This window comes from Corylus avellana, chromosome 5 (genome assembly GCF_965113065.1).
Source record: "Corylus avellana chromosome 5, dhCorAvel1.hap1.2, whole genome shotgun sequence".
NCBI classification, from domain to species: domain Eukaryota; kingdom Viridiplantae; phylum Streptophyta; class Magnoliopsida; order Fagales; family Betulaceae; genus Corylus; species Corylus avellana.
Window position 1 is genome coordinate 24717370 of NC_142494.1, and position 19886 is coordinate 24737255.

General features: G+C 38.9%; 3 protein-coding genes across 8 annotated transcripts; 2 read left to right on the forward strand and 1 right to left on the reverse strand.

Annotated features, from left to right (window-relative positions):
* Positions 1 to 651: 651 nt before the first annotated feature.
* On the forward strand, positions 652 to 9478 carry PGLCT (plastidic GLC translocator). 5 transcript variants are annotated; one of them, XM_059593940.2, is made up of 14 exons: positions 652 to 734; positions 1410 to 1677; positions 2625 to 2736; positions 2995 to 3062; positions 4102 to 4234; positions 4323 to 4422; positions 4521 to 4633; positions 6627 to 6720; positions 6866 to 7019; positions 7269 to 7415; positions 7511 to 7584; positions 8318 to 8406; positions 8613 to 8727; positions 8931 to 9478. In XM_059593940.2, the coding sequence occupies exons 2-14, from the start codon at positions 1434 to 1436 to the stop codon at positions 9111 to 9113; spliced, it is 1626 nt and encodes a 541-aa protein (XP_059449923.2). In that variant the 5' UTR covers positions 652 to 734; positions 1410 to 1433; the 3' UTR covers positions 9114 to 9478. The 5 variants fall into 5 exon arrangements, with proteins under 5 accessions (XP_059449923.2, XP_059449926.2, XP_059449922.2 ...); XM_059593943.2 differs by having other exon boundaries at positions 659 to 730; XM_059593939.2 differs by having other exon boundaries at positions 677 to 879.
* Positions 9479 to 9919: 441 nt separating this feature from the next.
* On the reverse strand, positions 9920 to 19395 carry LOC132182274 (uncharacterized). 2 transcript variants are annotated; one of them, XM_059595466.2, is made up of 4 exons: positions 19230 to 19395; positions 10885 to 10945; positions 10598 to 10787; positions 9920 to 10351 (listed from the first exon to the last, which is right to left on the reverse strand). In XM_059595466.2, the coding sequence occupies exons 1-4, from the start codon at positions 19362 to 19364 to the stop codon at positions 10309 to 10311; spliced, it is 429 nt and encodes a 142-aa protein (XP_059451449.1). In that variant the 5' UTR covers positions 19365 to 19395; the 3' UTR covers positions 9920 to 10308. The 2 variants fall into 2 exon arrangements, with proteins under 2 accessions (XP_059451449.1, XP_059451448.1); XM_059595465.1 differs by having other exon boundaries at positions 10598 to 10796; positions 19230 to 19394.
* On the forward strand, positions 13887 to 15136 carry LOC148585961 (uncharacterized). Its single transcript, XM_088516586.1, has 2 exons — positions 13887 to 14790; positions 15027 to 15136. Exons 1-2 carry the CDS (start codon positions 13902 to 13904, stop codon positions 15062 to 15064), a joined length of 927 nt encoding a protein of 308 aa, XP_088372712.1. The 5' UTR covers positions 13887 to 13901; the 3' UTR covers positions 15065 to 15136.
* Positions 19396 to 19886: the final 491 nt, after the last annotated feature.

Genomic DNA, 19886 nt, shown 5'->3' on the forward strand with positions numbered 1-19886 from the left:
GAAAACTCTCTGACCGTGTTCTTATTTGCAGGAACACCATAGACGTACAGGAATCCAACTCAAAGCTTGACTACGAAAAAATATCGCTGACAAACAGTAATGTGGACAAAAGGGTGAAGATAAATAGCACGCCGGCAAATTTTTTTTATTTATTTTTAATTAAAATATTAAAAAAAAATTTTGTTGCCTGGCGTGCTTAGCACGCGGCGTGCATTGAATCACGGCTCGTGGATAAAAAATTGCATCAACAAATATTAATAATAAATCAAATACAAAACACTTTTTAAAATAAAAAACAAAACAAAAAATTACTTTTAAATCACATCATATTATTATTGGAGCAGTGATTCAGAGCACGCCAGGCAGCAAAATTTTATTTTTAATATTTTAATAAAAAAAATTATTTTTTTTGCCCGCGTGCTATTTATCTTCGCCCATTATTTTTATATAATATAACAAAAACCCCAATAATGCATCAACAAACAGAAGAAACGCACAATACAAAGCCTCTAGCTGTGTGGCCCCACGTGCACCCGCAGCATCTGAAACGCAACCCCGAATCTAATCCGAATCCTACGTGTAAGTCGTACACTCGTACCCAAGAAGTAGTAACAGTAATTTTAATATTCAATTCCTTTTTTTTCTTTACCAATTTTCCATTACATAATTTTATCGAAAACAAAGAAAGAACGAACGAAAGGGAATTGAATTCTCCATCAAATTCGTCGTTGTAGGTCTCTCGCTCACGCTTTTACTCTCTCTTTCCGGACATTCCCAAGTCTCTCTTTCTCACTGTCCCACTGAAAACCCATAAAAACGAAGCAGAGCAACGGAAAACAGAGCAAGCTGGGAAAAGAGAATATAATTTTATCTTTCTGGGTTTGTTCTGTTTCTGTTACTGAAAATTCTTCCTTTTAATCTACTTTGGTTTCTCATAATTCTTTCTTTTGAAGTTAAAACAAATGAAGTAGATCCTCAAAATAAGAGCATTGTTGGCAATTCATTTTCAGAGTGAATGGTCTGATGCAGCACACAACCAACCTGGAATAAACGTATTTTACAGAAGATTGCTTTGCGAGTGTGATGCTCTAATTTTCCAGGTGTAACGCCAACATCTGGTGTGACATCAGTCCCTTTGTGAATTTTTTTTTTGATGAATACCCTTTGTGATTTTTCCTTGTTACGTTCCAGCTTGGTTGTGTGCTGCATCATGGTCTCCGTGATTTCGTTTTGATCTTGAATTTGGGCTTGATTTAGATTCTTATGCTCTGTTTTACACTCCCTTGAATGCCATTCTGTTCATATCTTCTTTCTGAGTTCAATTTGATTCTTAATTAGTACATTGCTTTGGTTGCTAAAAACTCTAGCTTTTAATGGGTTTTTACTCTGTTTTACTTTATGGGTAACAGGATTTCCAAATCAGGTAAAAAAGAATGCAGGCGACAACGTATGCAGTCAAAGGAGGCATTGGTTTTGGGGTTCAAAAATGCCCAACGCTTTTAAAGGGTTTTGGTGAATTTGGGAGACCAAGTTTGGGATTTCGAATGACAGATAGGACTGCTTGCTGCGGTCTACGCCTCGGTTCGATCGCTATGGAGGCCGAGCTCACCGGTGCGAGACTGGGTGCCACTTTCAGGTCCTCGGCCAAGCCCAGATCAGTGAAAGCTCAGGCTTCTGGTGTGTTCGTCACTGTCTCGACTGATTAGCTGTCTTTTCAATTTCAAGACTCTTTATAGTTTTGCCGGGTCGTAGTTTTATTCTCCGAATTTACCAAATTGGCACAATTTTGGTTCTTTAATACTGCTGCTTGCTTCCTTTTTCTTGATCTCACGTTTCTACGTAGTTGTTTGTGCGGTTAACAACGAGAGTCAAACCTCGTACAAAGTTAACCTCATACAAAACTTACCCCTGTTACGGCTGCACGGTGACAGTACTGACACTAAGGTTTCGATTTATTTGCATGAAAATGGAGACTTCAAAATGGCATTGAAGAGCCCCCTCCTGAGTCCATTGCTGCAGAGCCAATGGATTCGGTTGGATTTTCTTTTTGGGAATTGAAGAACCCCTTCTAAGTCCAATCTTAATAATGCTTCCATTATTAAGTTCGTCTCTTCGCTCAATGAACTATTTTTACCTGACAGCATGTCATATTCATTACCAAGGAAATCTTGTTGGAATGTGGATGATACTGCGTGGCCTTAATTTTTGTTATGGATATGAGGAACTAAAAATCAATCTTGATTTTGCAATCCTAAATAACAAATTCACTTATCCCTTGAACCTTGCTGGCTCCGTGGCATCATTATCCTCTGGATCCATCACATCCTGTGTGTGCTTTATAAACTTAGCTAATCCGTACTGGTTCTATACAAGGACAAAGACTCAGATCACAATATGCTCTACTGTAGTTGTGTCGTGATCAGTCTTGACCCTTTCTCTTTCTTTTGGTATTTTAACATTGCATTTATAGGGCGTGATTTTTGAAAAATGTCTATATATATCTTATTTGAGAAATGTCCCTCCAACATATCTAGAAGTTAAACATTTAGACATGGACCGTGATACCCTAGATTTTCAAGTAATGTCTATATTCTTACGAGTTCCCATATGAAATTGAGTTGCAGGTGATCTGGAGAATGTTGCTTCCACTGTGCCTCAGGGCAAATCTTCTGGAACAGTTTTGCCATATGTTGGTGTTGCTTGTTTGGGAGCTATTTTGTTTGGTTATCATCTCGGGTATGGCTTAGTTTATATCGCATATTGCATGCCCTATTAGAATATGTGTGAATTCCTACTTCCACGTCACTTTCCTACTATGTGGTCTATTGATATGTGCTGGATAAGGTGCTCATATGTTCTATGTAATTGAGCACAGAATATTTTTGGAAGTTCTGAGTTAATTTCGACATTGCTTTCTGTGCTGAAATGTCTCGTTATGTGACATATCCATGTTGTGCGGCTATAATGGTTTTCTACTCTTCTTTGATCGTGCAGGGTGGTAAATGGTGCTCTTGAGTACCTTTCCAAGGATCTTGGGATTGCTGAAAACACTGTATTACAAGGCAAGTGCAGTAATTTGCTTGATTAAAAATGTGCAGAAACTTGTAAGGAAACATGTTTTGTTCTTCTTCTTTTTTTTCCTGGTTGTCTTTGTTTTTCTTCCCCCTGTTTTCCATAAATTAGTATCTCTTTATGTACAAGAAAGCATATCTTTGGAAAATTTAATGAAATATCAAATGTTGTCTATATCACCTTAGCCATCCATTTCTATATAAGGTTAAGTACCTAATACCCCCCTAGGGTTTACAAACTTTATTTTTTCCTCCCTGTGGTTTCATTTTTATCACATGAGGTCCCTGTGGTTTTGATAAATGACCAAGTCAGTCCATCCGTTAGTTGACCATTAGGAATTCCACGTGAACCAATTAGATGCTGACACGTGACACCTACATAATTTTTTTAATATATATATATATATTTTTTTAAAAAAAAAAAGAAAAGGAAAAAAAATTGGAGGTGGCCCTATCTGGCCGGATGGGGGTGAGCCACCCCCAGCACCCACTGGGGGTGGTTTCGGCCGCCACCTGCCCAAGAGCCACCCCCTTGGAGCCAAGGGGGTGGCTCGGCCACCCCCATCCGGCTAGATGGCCACCCCCAATTTTTTTTTCCTTTTCCTTTTTTTTTTTTTTTTAAAAAAAAAATACATTTTTTTTTTAAAATTTTTTTTAAAAATTAAATAGGTGCCACGTGTCAGCATCTGACTAGTCCACATGGAATTCTTAACGGTCAACTAACGGATGGACTAACTTGGTCATTTATCAAAACCACAGGGACCTCCTGTGATAAAAATGAAACCACATGGGGGTAAAAATAAAGTTTGTAAACCCCAGAGGGTATTAGGTATTTAACCCTTCTATATATCAGAAGAAGAAAGTCATCTTTTCATGTTTTTGGAAGCTACGGTTGGATTATATATTGCTTCCTACATGCCTAGGTCATACTTATTTTGTTCTTTCTAAAGTTTCAGACTTTGTGAACTATGTTTATTTTCTTCTCATGATATTCCTGCTGATACTTTCAACAATGTAACATCTTGAGTAGGATGGGTTGTGAGCACGCTTCTCGCTGGTGCCACTGTTGGTTCATTTACTGGGGGAGCATTGGCTGACAAGTTCGGTAGAACAAGGACCTTTCAATTAGACGCCATACCACTGGCAATTGGAGCATTTCTTTGGTCCGTCATCTGCCATTGAAGACAAGGCTGTGGCTGTGATATTTGATACATCTACTGGATACTAATGCTTTGTCTTACATGTTTTCAGTGCCACTGCCCAGAGTGTACAGGTTATGATAATTGGCCGCTTACTTGCTGGCATTGGAATTGGTGTCACATCTGCGATTGTGCCACTTTACATATCTGAGGTAGTATCCTTGTATGCATTTTAGGCACTGTGACCATGTGTGTATTTATATTATATAAATTTTTAGTATGATTTTCCCAACACTCTTTTAAATTGCAGATCTCACCAACTGAAATTCGTGGTGCACTTGGATCGGTGAACCAACTATTTATATGTGTTGGGATTCTTGCAGCATTGGTGGTTGGATTACCTTTAGCTGGAAACCCTATATGGTATTCTTTTTATTGATTTTTTTTTCTTTGCCCTTATAAGTTGTTTACTTCCTGCTATTTATGGATAACCAGAAGAAAGCATATGACAATTTAGCTAAAATTGCTAAATAGTACTTAAGACATTATTAATAAATATCTCTAATAATATTTAAGGAGATTCTCTTGTTGAAGTAATCATTGAATTTTATTAAAAAAGATGGCCCTATCTCATTTAAAGTTGGTACACATTTTGGCTGCATATGAACAGATTAACGTTAGACCATGTGAGGTAGACTAATTCAACAAATGGCTTGGACCTTCAACATCTGTCTTGGATAACATATGGATGCAGAAATTGGCATGATTTTGCATGGTAAAGGTTATTTTTTCTCCTTCCAATGGAGATGTCAATAGCTGGTTGGTTGAGTAGTGGTTTTGTTTAGTTGGTCTAGCCATTACTTTAGGGCAAAATCAGTGTTGACTAGTAGAAGTTTTAACTTGCTTGGCAAGTTTACTGGGCTCAAATTTTGTTTATTTTGCAGGCATAACTAGTCTTATCTATATGATGTATGAGTCTAGTAGCATATTAAAAAAAAAAAAAAAAAAAAAAACTCTCCTTTTAGTTTACTGCTGTTATGCCCATTTGTCGATGGATGCGTGATGCATCCTCTTTCAGTTGAAATGTGATGATGCCTAGGGACTGTAGTTTGATTCAGTCTGTGCATCTTCTTCTTCCTCATCCTCTTGATCTTTCCTTTTAACTTTATACTTCTATTTTTAGCCTCTAGCTTGTGTTTCAGCACCCAGATACTACCAAAAGCCATACCTTCTGTTCTTCTTCTTCATTTTCGGGTTCTTATTCATAGCCCTGGAAGCTTGAACCTACCTTTTCTGGCCTTTTTGCAGCCCAAAACCGTACTTCTTAAACTTCAACCTTAATGTTGAGTTTGTGTTTTAAATCATACAATTTCTACATTATGCGGCTTTAGCCATCAAGATTGTATTGAACTTGAAAATCTTGAGAAGCAAATGAAATAGCGAGAACCTTGTTGAAGACTTATTATTAGGGCTTAGATGGAATCTTATCAGGTCATCATTATTAAAATCTGTAGAAGGAAAAGATATTCAAAATTCTGTTTCAAGGCATTATTTTATGATAATGCGTCCACTAAGCAAAATGCGCATGGACCCTGAAACAGAACAGAATTCATCGGAAAGGGGATCTCTAAGACTTAACTAAAGATCTTGGATTTGATACCATCCATTAAACCTAAAAGCACTTTGATGGGTGCCAAACACTATAATTATATCAAGGCCATAAACTAACACTAACTATATTCAAGAGTCGATTTACCGAGAAATAATTTGAAAGTTCAAGTTTTTAGCTTGAAATGTATAACATACAATATGTTGAACTAAACTAAATTCAGTCCATGTCACCAAACTTTATAATTCCTTGACCCATTGACTTATATACAGACACAGGCACATGCACTTGCACAAAAAATAAAAATAAAAAAGAAGAAGGAGAAGATAAAAGATAAAATAAAGAGCACAATAATAAGCCTATGTCTCATCAGCGTTCCTATGTAAGAACTGTCTTATCAGCATCCATTCAGGACTCAACTGATTAAGCTCTTGTCTGGTTCATCTGTTGAGTTTGTTCTAGTTAAGCACAAATCAACTAAGCCTTAATCTGACCTATTGGAATACTCGCTCAGCCTTAACAGTAAAAGTACTGTTTTCAAGCTTCTTTGTTGGTATTCTGCTTGGAAGAGTGCTTCTTGGTCATATTTCGTTCACTTGTTGAAATAATTCTTTCTTCATTATATTCACTACTGGTGAGAAATGAATCCAAAAATCCATGGCTAAGAATTTAATTATTGTTGTCTATATGGATATATAAGAAATATCATTCTTACCTAGATTTGATATTCTTGATATGAGTGTTTCTGTTCTCATGACCTTCTCTTCTTTTTTCTTTTTTTTTTTTTTTTTTTTAACATTTTATCAGGTGGAGGACAATGTTTGGTATTGCAATCATACCCTCTGTTCTGTTGGCATTAGGAATGGGATTTTCTCCAGAAAGTCCTCGGTGGCTTTTTCAGGTTTTCTTGCATGACTGAGGAGTCACTTGTTGAAACTTCTATATATGCATTCTGACATGTTCTCATTCGGCTGTTGGTTCCATATATATTATTAAATTATTTGTTTATTCGTAAAGGTGCTTATGTAAACACTTCTATGTTGCAGCAAGGGAAAATTTCTGAGGCTGAAAAATCTATAAGAACTCTATTTGGAAAAGAAAGAGTTGCTGAGGTTATGCTTGATTTAAGAACAGCAGGTCAAGGTTCTACTGAACCTGAAGCAGGGTGGTTTGATCTGTTTAGTAGCCGCTATTGGAAAAGTATACCTGAGGCAACTTTGTTCCTTTAGTTACTTTCCCGCTTACTTATTCATTAATAATTTTATCTTTTGAGTGTATTGAATGATAATTTTTACTTTGCTTCATTTCTGGTCAGTTGTTTTTTTTTTTTTTGTCTTTTGTTATAAGCAAGTTTGCTAAAAGATATATTCAAACAATACCATTGCTATAAGCTCTCTGATGCAAAATGGTAAAGCACTTATATCTGTGACATTTTATGTCTTGCTGCAGTTGTTAGCGTTGGTGTAGCACTTTTCTTCTTCCAACAGTTGGCTGGTATAAATGCTGTGGTATATTATTCAACTTCTGTGTTTCGGAGTGCTGGAATTGCCTCTGATGTTGCAGCAAGTGCTCTTGTTGGGGCAGCTAATGTCTTTGGTTAGTTTTCTGTTAACTTTCCCTATGGAACCAGGAAAATTTTGATCTCATATTGCGCATATTATGTTTTATATGACTGGTTTTTGGTCTTGCAGGCACAGCTGTTGCGTCCTCCTTGATGGACAAGCAAGGAAGGAGAAGTCTTCTAATCACAAGCTTTGGCGGAATGGTGGTTTTAATTTTAGTATAAATATGCTATTTGTCTCAAGTAGATGAACATGAATCACTTGATAACTTCCTATTGTTATCAAAAACATATCTAGGAATCTTGGAATCTGCTCTCTGTAGTTTCTTTCCGAGTCTTCCTACAAATTGGTTCTAATGTGTCATTAAGTGATTCTTCCATAAAATTCCTAAACTAATTATTTTTTCAATATCATTAAATGCTCCTATTGGGTTAGGGTTGGGTTTGAGTTATACCTAGTATAATATGTAATGTTACACCACTTGATAACTTTATACTGGAAGTCTGGATCAATATTTTGTCAAGTTTCTGTTAGATTACATGTCCTTACATGCTTATCATGCATGTAAAATTTCACATCAATTATTGGATGTCATTTAATATTCAATCCGAAATTCATGAATTCAATAGTTTTTAAAATATGAAATATTCATAATTTTGAAACGTTTGTGATGAGATGGTTCTTAATCTTTGATTATCTTAATATTAGACGGGCATAATAAATATGTGGAGATCATGTAATCGATCGGTGGGTCCAACAAAATATTGATCAAATAGAAAGTTTTTGAGTGGTGCATATTGTCAAAAAGTTGTATAAGCTGTAGCTTGAACCTGAGCCATTATTATATTATTCACATGCAAATAGATTCATCCAAATTTGAAGATTATCTTATAACTGATAACTCTCTCTTTGTTCTCACTCTCCCTGCTTGTCAAGGCTGCTTCAATGTTACTTCTTTCTCTGTCGTTTACTTGGAAGGCACTGGCACCATACTCAGGCACCCTTGCTGTTCTTGGGACTGTTCTGTAAGTCAGAACTTCTCTTTATAGATTGTAAAGTGTTCTCTTTCTCTCTCTCTCTCTCTCTCTCTTTTGGTTTTGCTCTGTTTTATTTTTTGGAGGGGGTGGTTGAGGGAGGTTGAAAAGCCAAATTTCATGATCTGGTCATTTCCATTTATGTTTAATGTATGGCCTATGAAATCTAAACTTGGCTTCGATGCTACTTAACGCAGCTATGTATTGTCCTTTTCACTTGGTGCCGGTCCTGTGCCTGCCCTTCTTCTACCAGAGATATTTGCCTCTAGAATCAGAGCAAAAGCAGTTTCTTTGTCATTAGGCATGCATTGGGTAAGTCAAAGCATGTTGGCATATTCAATTTTTCACGTAATTACTGCCTGTAGGCTGTAGCATGTTTCAATTTCTACTAATATACTTATTTATCAAAAAAAAAAAAAATCTACTAATATACTCTGTTTATTACCTTTCTTGTTTGTGAAGTTACTGCTCTTTACCTCTCTTTTAATTCTGTATGGTTTTTCTATACTATTCAGATTTCCAATTTCGTCATTGGCCTCTATTTCTTGAGCGTTGTGAACAAGTTTGGAATCAGCTCAGTGTATTTGGGATTCTCAACTATCTGTCTTCTTGCTGTCCTGTACATAGCCGGTAATGTTGTGGAAACAAAGGGGCGATCGTTGGAGGAAATAGAGCGTGCTCTTAACCCTGCAATTTGATTAGAATATCTTCCTAAGTGCGTGCGCTTAAAATCTCTCTGCAGTTCATGGATTTTGACCTTAGGAGTTAGGGCTGGTGCTCTGCTTCTCCTTTTTCTGTACGGTATTATCTGCTGGGATTCAAACTAGTGAGAACAGTGATAGTGGAGTGTCTGTAGGGTTCATTTGTTGTGGCACTCTCAGGTTGCTGGGGCTTTGTGATATAAATAAGCATAATTTTGTCACTTGATGCTTGAATAATGGCATTGAATAACTTGAGTGCAGGAACATTGCTATGGAAAGTATGAATCTTTGTAACAGTGCTATGGAAAGTATGAATCTTTGTAACATAGCTGTGGAAAATATGAATCTTTGTTAAGCTTCAAGCTAACCCTTGTAACATGACAAGCATGGTAGGCCAAAAGAAAAAGAAAAAGGATATGCATGGAGGAAAGGAGGGAGCATATGTTTTACCATTCATTGCATGTTTCTTTTCCTAGTCATGGAAGTTGCAGCTAAAGCTAATAAAAATTCTGAGCATAATGCTAACCCTGGTAATTCATTTAGAGAAAATAATTGTGACAAGATTTAATAAGTCCTCGACTCAAGAGTATGTTTTTTGAAAACTGATTCTTGTAATGCTAAAAATTACATTTTTATTTTTCAATGTTGACATATCTATCCCAAACGACCCTTGAATCAATTCTTGTTATAAAATAAAATAAAAATTCCAAAGATTGATTAGATTGATTGGAGCTATCAGATTTGTTGTTTCATACGGCACTAAAATTTTCCCACTGGATTGGTTGTTTCATAAAACAAGCACAAGGCACTAAAACTTCCAAAACTATCAAGAGGTTTTGGTTGTTTCATGTGAGCCGTCAAAAGGCGATAAAAAATTAAAATACACTGCTTTCCAATTCCTAAAAGCAACACATGAAGCCACAATAAATTAGATTTCAAAGAAAACCTTAGACATGAAGCAAAAGCGTGACATATTTAACCAAAAGTGGGTGCTTTCCGTATGTTCTTGGCAGCAGCTGATAGAGAAGGCGATACTCCTGATTATATAACTGGTAATATCAGCCTGCAGGTTGATGTTCTCTCAACATGCAGCTATATGTGCTAGCCAAAAGAAACATGCAAAGCATCTGCCATATCTTAGCTCAAAAGACCAGCTTCAGAGCGTTTCACCATTCCTTTCCACAGCAATTATCTACATGTTAGCTTTCCTTTCCCACCTTTCCTTTGTGTCAAGCCTGCCAACATGATAACAGAGGAAAAGGTTAGAAACACAAGAACCTATAATGCAACATTAACATCAAAGACTAAATAGTATCATGCAGGAAATGTTCTAAAGCTGTGACTATCCAATGATTTTACAAGCATGAACACCCACAAACACAAACAATATAAGTAAGAGTGTATCATACCCATCCCCTTTCCCTTTTCCGTCATCTGAATAGAAAAAGAAAGAAAAAGGAAAAGAAAAGAGTGTATCATACCCCCAATGTAACTTCTGGCGCTTCTTTAATGCAAGAGGAGCTGCTACATTGTTCTGCTTTAAGGAGGAACTATCTGTGTTATTGTGGCTTTCAGAGTTGGAAACACTTGACTCTTCAATTGATATAGTTGAGTCTGCGTCTACACAGTCTAGGACACTGCGGTCTTTGCTGTGAGATTTTCCATTCCCATCTGCAATTCCTACAAAGATCTTGGACAGATTACAGAGACCTCCCACATGGTGAAAAAAGAAAAAGAAAAATGATAATGAATGAAACCGGAAAGTAACCTTTTGATTTCTTCTTAATCTTTGATTTCGACTTTATCTGTAAACGCCTCTTGTGCAATTCCTGTCATATACAAAAATTCAAGTTTTCATATGTTAGTACTGGGATGGAAAATTAATAAACAAAGGATATCAGAGAAGCCTATGCTCATACTTAACAAACTAAACCATAGAGCTCGTAAGAAAATGAGCAAATATCCCTGCAGACAGCATCTCCCACAATATACATTTCCATATTCATACAGAGGTTTTCATTCTGATTTTATATTTGCTGGACCTTTTTATTTTTTATTTTTTATAAAGAATAAATTATCAAAAGTAAAAGATAAAAGTTAACGCTGGGGAATATAAAGTTCTGCGCAAAAAGCTGCTTCAAGCCTTCAACCAGTCGAAAGCGTCACTATTCCGATCCAGCCATACAGTCCACATTAGAACCAAGGATGCAGCTTTCCAGTGAATGCATCTATTATGGAAACTCAAGCTCCATCCTTTCAGTAAACTCATGCGCCATTGAATTTTAATCACGTCATGCAAGCTGTGAAGAAGTGCGTTGGCATATGATAATAAGATGCTAGTTGTCACCTTGAAGGTCCATAGAACAATCAGCCCACCATTAAAAGAGATCCAGTTTCTCTTAACTCCATTGGTTGACAATACTCAATGGAACACCAATAATAGAATCCACCGAGGCAAATACTCCAACAGTTGGTGATAGACAACTGAAACTTTGCACACAGAGAGTAACTAAACTAACTTAGGGCGAGAGAACCACAGGTTGATTACAAAACACTCTCTCTGCCTATTTTATCTCAACCTTATACTCCTTACAGCAAATGAAACCAAACTCCTATTCCAAAACAATCTCATAGTCCTTATCTTACTGCTGTAAACCAATTGGACTACTGCTCATCAAAGCTTATTGACTCCTACAAGGCTCTTCTAGACAAATCCTACTCTAAACCTGCCCCCAGAGGAACCTTGTCCTCAAGGTTCAAAGAAGGAATTTGTAGACAAATTATATCCACTAACCATCTCTTTCAATAAGGCCAGGTCCTTAAACAACTGAAGCTTTGTAGCATATAATTTCATCAAAAGTTCATGCTTTTGTGTCGCATATGCTAACTCATATGCATGCTGAATAACAATTAATCCAATCATGTGACGAGAAGAAGTATGGGACCCTGTAATTTTGGGAATTTTTCCCTTAATCTTTTAGAGAGTTTCAGCACAAACTTGAATCTGTCTTCTTTCGCAATATCGCGACAACACATCTTTTTCCACAAAGGTGCTAGCTCATGCTCGAGAGTGTAATATCGCTTTCTCTTCTTCTTTCTAGCCTCTACCATTTCCGTGGAGGGAAGGCCATGCTTTGCTTTGACATCGGAGCCTTCTTTTCTGTTTAGTTTTCCTCCATCGGCTTCTTTGGTTGTTTCTCATCTTTGCAACATATGCTCAAAGAGTTGGCTCTGATACCAACCGATAGATAATTGAAATTTGACACATTTGAAATTAACTCTACTTAGGGTAGGAGAATACCACAAGTTGATTATTGTTAGAAGAATGTAGAAGAATGTGTTAGAAGAATGTAGAAGAATGTATTAGGGTATGAGGGCAATTTGGTCATTTATGTATTCTCAAAGCTTATATATAATATGTGTGAGGTAGGCTATGGATCTTTGAACAGCCTCCTCTTTTCTCTATACTTTATTCATAAAAACCTCTCAACATGGTATCAGAGCCTAGGGTTTATACCTTTTCCTGATATCTTATTCTTCTCTCCCAAATCTTTTTCTTTCTTTTATTTTAATCGTTTTTTTTTTCCCCGGTTCTCTTTCCTTTTTTTTTTTCCTCTCCCATTTATATTGCTACTGATTGAACGTAGTTGAAGTGCTGGGCTTCAAGCCCGTGGTGGAAGATGGCGCTAGGTTCCCCATCGCCGATGGTATGAACCGCCGTCATCTCCATGGGCCTTAAGTCGTCGTCGATGATCGGTTGGTGCTGTCTGTAGTGATTACCGCTCTCTGCGGTGGCCGGAGATTGTAGTTGGTTGTTTTTCCGGCACGATCTGGGCAAGGGTTGGTTGTCGCCGGCGTCTGGCAGTCTCCGGAGGTGTGTTTGTCGTCGTTGGTTGTTTTCCGGCACGATCTGGGTGTCGCCGGCACGGTTTGGGTGTCGCCGGCACGGTTTGGTTGTCGTCGGCGAGGTCTGGTTGTCTCCGGCGCAGTTCCGGCGAGGTCTGGCTGTCTCCGGCGCGTCTGGCTGTCTCCGGCGCAGTTCCGGCAAGGTCTGGCTGTCTCCAGCGCATTTCCGGCGATGTCTGGCAGTCTCCGGCGTGGTTCCAGCAGTTTTCACAGACGAAGATTGGGTGTTTGGCTCCGGGTTCCTGCTGTCGCGTATTCGGGATAAGGATATCCCAACCTTCAACCGGGATAAGGCTATCCGGTTTCTGGTTATCCCCTGTCCAGACCGGTCCAGCCCATTTTCCGGCCGGTTCAGTCCATTTTCCGGCCGGTTCAGTCCGGTTCAGGCCAGGTTCAAGCCGGTTCAGGTCAGTTTTTGCTAATTTCTCTCGGTTTCTTCCGGTTCACTATGGTTTAGACCTGTTTTTGCTCAACTTCAGTCCGGTTCAGGTCAGTTTTTGACGTATTTTATCGATTCTACCATGGTTTGAGTTGTTTTTGGTTGGCATTCATCATTGTCAGCAAGCTTTGCTTTGAGTTGGGGCTGTTTTGTGTGAGTTTTTTTTTGGTAGTTCGTTGGTTGGTGGACTTGTGTAGTTGTTTGCATCTGGTTAGTGCATTATCATGGCTCCTCCTTCCGATTTAATTAATTCTACCTCTATGGGTCCGGCTACTATGACACTTGTGAAACTTAATGGCAAAAATTATAGTTATTGGTCACGATCTGTGGAAGTATACTTGAGAGGAAAAGGTCTGTATTCTCACTTCGAATATGAGCAATCTCCGGAAGATGACTCCAAAGGCCTTTGGGACCAGGCCGATAATCAGATTATCTCTCTTATGTTGAATAGTATTGAACCTCACATTGGATCCTCATGTCTCTATCTTCCTACTGCTAAAGCAATTTGGGATCATCTCCGGCATATGTACTCTGGCGCTGGGAATATCACTCGAGTTTATGAGGTGTGTCAACGATATTTTGGACTAGAACAAGGTACTCAATCTTTAGATGAGTACTACAATCAGGTTGTGACCGTCTGTCGGGAAAGAGACATGTATCAGCCACTCTCCACTGACTTGCAGAAAATGGAGAAGCAACGTCAAGATGTGGATGTGGTTCGATTTCTTCTCGGCTTGAAACCTGAGTATGAGTCTGTTCGTGCGCAGATTTTGGGAGGTTCTGATCTCCCATTGCTTTTTGAGGTTTTTTCTCGGGTTCAGCGTGCTACTATTTCTGATCATGGTTCTTTGTTGAGCATGGAACGTACTGGTGATCGTGCTGCATTTATTGCTGCCCGTGGTAGTTATGGTGGTACCCGTGGGGGGCGTGGCAGTCGAGGTGGTCGTGGTTTTCGTGGTGGCCATGATTTCCGGGGAGGTGGTCGCATTGGAGGTCGTGGGCCTCGCAAATGCACTCATTGTGGCCGTACCAATCATTCTGTGGAGTTTTGTTGGGACTTACATGGCACACCATCCGGGTTTGCCAATCAGGTTACTTCTCATGAGGGTTCTCTAGCCCCGGCTGGACCACTTGATACTCCAAGCTCACCCCTTGAGAATGATCTCATCTCCATCCCGAAAGATGAGTATGCTCAGTTCTTAGCCCATAAGCAGGCCTCTTCCTCTTCCACTGCTACTCTTGCTCAGTCAGGTACTGCATCTCACTGTCTTTTATCCTCCACTAGCAACCCGTGGGTTATCGATTCTGGCGCCAATGAACATATGACTGGTTCGTCTACTTTCCTCTCTAATTATCATCCTGTCGCATCACCTAGAAGTGTCACCCTAGCTAATGGTTCCCTATCCAAAGTGGTCGGTTTAGGCACTACCCATCTGAGTCCTGACATTGAGTTGTTATCTGTTTTACATGTCCCTGGCTTTCCTTTTAATTTGTTATCTATTAGTCAAATCACAAAATCCCTTAACTGTTCAGTTAGTTTTTATCCTTCTCTATGCATTTTTCAGGATCTCAAGACGAGGAGGATGATTGGTATGGGGCATGAAGTTGATGGCCTCTATTATCTCGATCTAGCACCCACAATTTCCTCTCATGCGTTGCAGTCGTCGGCCTCCGCTCTTCAGTGGCATTGTCATCTTGGTCATCCTTCCCTTTCTACATTGAAGCATCAAGTCCCCAGTCTTCGTCATGAGAAGTCTGTGCCTTGCGAAGCTTGTCAGCTTAGCAAGCATCATCGTGTCTCGTTTCCGTCTCGTGTTGTTAATAGAGTTTCTAGTGCTTTTGAGTTAGTTCATTCTGATGTATGGGGTCCAATTAATATCGCAGCCAATAAATTCCACTATTTTGTGACCTTTGTGGATGATTTTTCCCGTATGACATGGTTATTTTTAATGAAAAATCGTTCAGAGTTATTTTCTATTTTCCAACTTTTTCGCACTATGATTAAGACTCAATTTGCTCAGAAAATCCGTATTTTGCGTTCGGATAATGCTAAAGAATATACATCTCATTCATTTGCCTCTTATTTGTCTGATAAAGGCATTATCCATCAAACATCCTGTGCTCACACTCCACAACAAAATGGTGTGGCTGAACGCAAAAATCGTCATTTATTAGAAATCGCACGTTGTCTCTTAATTCATATGCATGTTCCCAAACAATTTTGGAGTGATGCTGTCCTCACCGCTTGTTATTTAATTAATAGGATGTCCTCCTCGGTCTTAGATGGTACCTCTCCTCATTCTCTTTTATATCCTTCTTCCTCCTCATTCTCCTTGCCATTGAAGGTTTTTGGGTGTGTTTGCTATGTTCATAATTTGGGTCCCGGATTTGATAAGCTTGACCCTCGTGCTACTAAATGTGTCTTCCTTGGGTATTCCACAACCCAAAAGGGATACCGTTGCTATAGTCCGGTTCTTCGACGCTACTTCACTAGTGCCGATATCACATTTGTTGAGTCTCTCCCCTATTTTTCTGCTACTACCTCTTTGGGTGACCCTTCCCTTGAGCCTGATGTCGAGTCTCTTCCGCTGCCTATTCCTCTTCTCTCTGTGCCGGTCTCTCCTTCTCCTCCGGTCTCGCTACCTCACCACCAACCTGCTCCACTCCAAGTTTATCAACGCCGACTTCGACCATCAGCTCTTGCACCGCCATCATCATCCTTATCGTCTCCAGATCCGCTGCCTCCACATCCATCCGACCACTTGCCTATTGCCCTACGGAAAGGTACACGTTCTTGCACTACCCAACATCCTATTAGTCAGTTTGTCTCCACTCGTTCTTTATCCCCTACATTTTCTTGCTTTATTTCCCATCTCTCTACTGTTTCTATTCCTAAGACAGTGCAGGCTGCAATATCTGACTCTGGTTGGAGGCAAGCTATGGAATTGGAAATGAAGGCCTTGCATCACAATGGGACATGGGAGCTTGTTCCCTTACCACCTAATAAGAAAACTGTGGGTTGCAAATGGGTCTACACAGTTAAGTTTCATCCTGATGGTTCGGTTGAAAGATTGAAAGCTCGGTTGGTTGCTAAGGGCTATACGCAAACGTATGGTATTGATTATGATGACACTTTTTCTCCTGTTGCCAAAATTTCATCTATTCGTGTTCTTATTTCCATGGCTACTAATCTTGATTGGCCCTTGTTCCAATTGGATGTCAAAAATGCCTTTCTCCATGGGGATTTGAGTGAAGAAGTTTATATGGAGCAACCACCTGGGTTTGTCGCTCAGGGGGAGTCTCAGGGCTATGTTTGTAAATTAAGAAAGGCATTGTATGGTCTCAAGCAATCACCGCGGGCATGGTTTGGAAAGTTCTCTGAAGCGGTACTGAAGTTTGGTCTGCAGAGATGTCAGACAGATCATTCAGTATTCCACTTACATACTAGTGCTGGCTATATTCTCCTTGTGGTATATGTAGATGACATTGTCATTACTGGGGATGATTCAGGAGGCATTGCCCGATTAAAACAATTCCTACAGGATCAATTTCATACAAAGGATTTGGGCAAACTTCGATATTTTCTAGGCATTGAAGTTGCTAGATCTCGAACAGGTATCAACTTGTCCCAGAGAAAGTATGCACTTGACTTATTAGAAGAGACAGGTCTTTTGGGTTCTCGGCCAGTTGATGTTCCAATGGATCCAAATAAGAAATTACTAAAGGATGAAGGTGAATTATTTGAAGATCCCGGCAGATACCGTCGTCTAGTTGGGAAGTTGAACTATCTTACTATCACCAGGCCAGATATTTCATATGCCGTTAGTGTTGTCAGTCAATTCTTGGAGGCTCCTCGGGTTTCACATTGGGAAGCTGTTACTCGGATTATTCGTTATGTAAAGAGACAACCTGGTCTAGGAATATTGTATAGACCAAATGGACATCTCAGGGTAGAAGGTTTTACTGATGCAGATTGGGCAGGTTCTCCTTCAGATAGACGGTCTACTACAGGGTATTGCACATTCTTTGGTGGTAATCTTGTAACTTGGAAGAGTAAGAAACAGACTGTGGTGGCACGATCTAGTGCTGAAGCAGAGTACAGGGCAATGGCTCATACGACTACTGAGTTGACATGGTTACAACATTTCCTTCAGGAGATCGGCTTCTCGACTACTACTCCTATCCCATTATCTTGTGATAACCAGGCTGCCATACATATTGCATCTAACCCGGTTTTTCATGAAAGGACTAAACACATTGAGGTTGATTGTCATTTCATCCGAGACAAGATACTCAATGGAAACATATCTACAGTATTTGTGAAGTCTGGAGACCAATTAGCTGATATGTTTACAAAGTCTTTATGTCGTAACCGGTTAGAGTTTATTTGTTCCAAGCTGGGCTTATATGATATATATGCTCCAGCTTGAGGGGGAGTGTTAGAAGAATGTAGAAGAATGTGTTAGAAGAATGTAGAAGAATGTATTAGGGTATGAGGGCAATTTGGTCATTTATGTATTCTCAAAGCTTATATATAATATGTGTGAGGTAGGCTATGGATCTTTGAACAGCCTCCTCTTTTCTCTATACTTTATTCATAAAAACCTCTCAACAATTATAAATAGTCTCTGAATACCACAAGTTGATTACAAATAGTCTCTCTGCCTATTTTATCCCAATCTTCTCTTCCTAATAGAAGATGAAACCAAACTCCTACTCCAAAATAATCACCTAATCCTAATCCTACTGCAACTAGACTATTGCTCATAAAAGCTTATTTGGTCTTATATAAAAACTCTTCTAACATCAAAGCTTATTGACTCCTACAAGGACTCTTCTAGAAAAATCCTACTCCAAACCTGCTTCTGTCAATATCTGTAGCTGAACATCTTGTGGTCTAACAGATGGTGACAAATATGCTTAAAGAGTTTACCCAACTTCCCACCTCCATGTATGAAGTTAAAGACAATATATAATTGCAATTTTGTATTCCTAGGCAGAATATTGGTTACCAATTTTTTATTTTTTTATTTTTATTTTATTCTATTTTTTGTATGACAAGGAAAGCTCCAAAGGAGAGCCACTTCGTGTACCCACCACTGTCGAATAAACCTCGGACATGTGGAAAGCTCCACACTGATTGGTAATACTTCATCTTCACCGGCAGGCTAGCCCCAAAGAATTGTTTGCACTCAAGGGGATTCGAACTTTAGACAGGATGGGAATGCCACCAAGACTAAGGTCCTTACCACTTTAGCCAACCCCTTGAGGTTGGTTACCTATAATTTAAAAGTAAAACAAGTGTAAAATTATATTTCAAAAAATATTCATGGGTAAAACAGAATTAAAAAAAAAAAAAAAAAAAAACGGTGGTAATTAGGTATACACATGTATAACACACAAAATGTATTATCCAACCTCCCATTACAACTAACCATCAAATTTGTTGAGGACTGAAGCAATGCCATTAAAGTACCTCCGAAAGCCACAGACCCAATTACAAAACATGACAATTCCAAAGCTCCATCACACAAATTTACTAAAAATCACTGTTATTTGCATAGCATTTGCCTACAATTTTCACATACTGAAAGGCCTCTGATCATATAAAAATCACCCATATGATAAAACACAGATAAACTCACAAAAATGGTTACTTTATCTCCCCCATGAACATTAAATGGCTTGAAAAATTGCGCATAAATTGGTATTAAAAAAAAAAAAAAAAAAAAAAGCGTAGAGAGGGAGGAGAGGTTGCGAAAGAGTACATGGAACTTGGAAAGCTGGGTTTGGGTGATGCCTCCTTTGGCCTTGAAATTGGGTTGCAAAGATGGGGTCGATGCTATAAGTTCTTCCCTTCTCTCGTCCTCTAGCTGCTCTTCTTTCTTCTTCTCCATGACCATGACCTGTTTACTTGGATTTTCATTCTTTCCGTAGAAAGCTTGTCTTTTTCTTACGGGTAACCGGAGCGAGTTCTTGACCGACCCGGTTAAAAATCTTTTAATTTTTAAATCAAAATTAAAACAATAAAAAAATAAACTAAAAAGAGGTTACAAGGGGAGGCCTGCGATTTCCACGCCCCAGTTCTGGTTAGGGATGGCCGAATTGGGGGTGGGGGTGGTCCAGCCATACCAATAGCCAAAAAAAAATTTAATATGTCCCTTCGGCCACCCCTAAATCAAGAAAGAAATTTTTTTTTTTTTTTGGCCCTTGGTGGTGGCCGGGCCACCCCCCAAGGGCCTAGGAGTGGCTTCTGCCACTCCAAACCGAAGCCACCTTTAACTAGAACTAGGGTGGCCAACCACCCCTTGCAACTTCCTTTTAGTTTTTTTTTTAATTTTTTTTTATTGTTTTAATTTTGATTTAAAAATTACAAGATTTTTAATAATCAAATAATAAAAGTGGCTTACCACATCAACTTTTGA

What these genes read in the sequence shown, in the direction of transcription:
- PGLCT (XM_059593940.2), top strand. Translation starts at nt 1,434, where the DNA reads ATGCAGGCGACAACGTATGCAGTCAAAGGAGGCATTGGTTTTGGGGTT. An exon ending in TTAGCTGGAAACCCTATATG is followed by an intron (nt 4,634 to 6,626) that starts GTATTCTTTTTA and finishes ACATTTTATCAG; the next exon opens with GTGGAGGACAATGTTTGGTA. An exon ending in TAGTAGCCGCTATTGGAAAA is followed by an intron (nt 7,020 to 7,268) that starts GTATACCTGAGG and finishes GTCTTGCTGCAG; the next exon opens with TTGTTAGCGTTGGTGTAGCA.
- LOC148585961 (XM_088516586.1), top strand. Translation starts at nt 13,902, where the DNA reads ATGTTGAATAGTATTGAACCTCACATTGGATCCTCATGTCTCTATCTT. An exon ending in CGCCAATGAACATATGACTG is followed by an intron (nt 14,791 to 15,026) that starts GTTCGTCTACTT and finishes TGCATTTTTCAG; the next exon opens with GATCTCAAGACGAGGAGGAT.
- LOC132182274 (XM_059595465.1), bottom strand. Translation starts at nt 19,364, where the DNA reads ATGGTCATGGAGAAGAAGAAAGAAGAGCAGCTAGAGGACGAGAGAAGG. An exon ending in CCCAGCTTTCCAAGTTCCAT is followed by an intron (nt 10,946 to 19,229) that starts GTACTCTTTCGC and finishes TGTATATGACAG; the next exon opens with GAATTGCACAAGAGGCGTTT. An exon ending in GATTAAGAAGAAATCAAAAG is followed by an intron (nt 10,797 to 10,884) that starts GTTACTTTCCGG and finishes AGATCTTTGTAG; the next exon opens with GAATTGCAGATGGGAATGGA.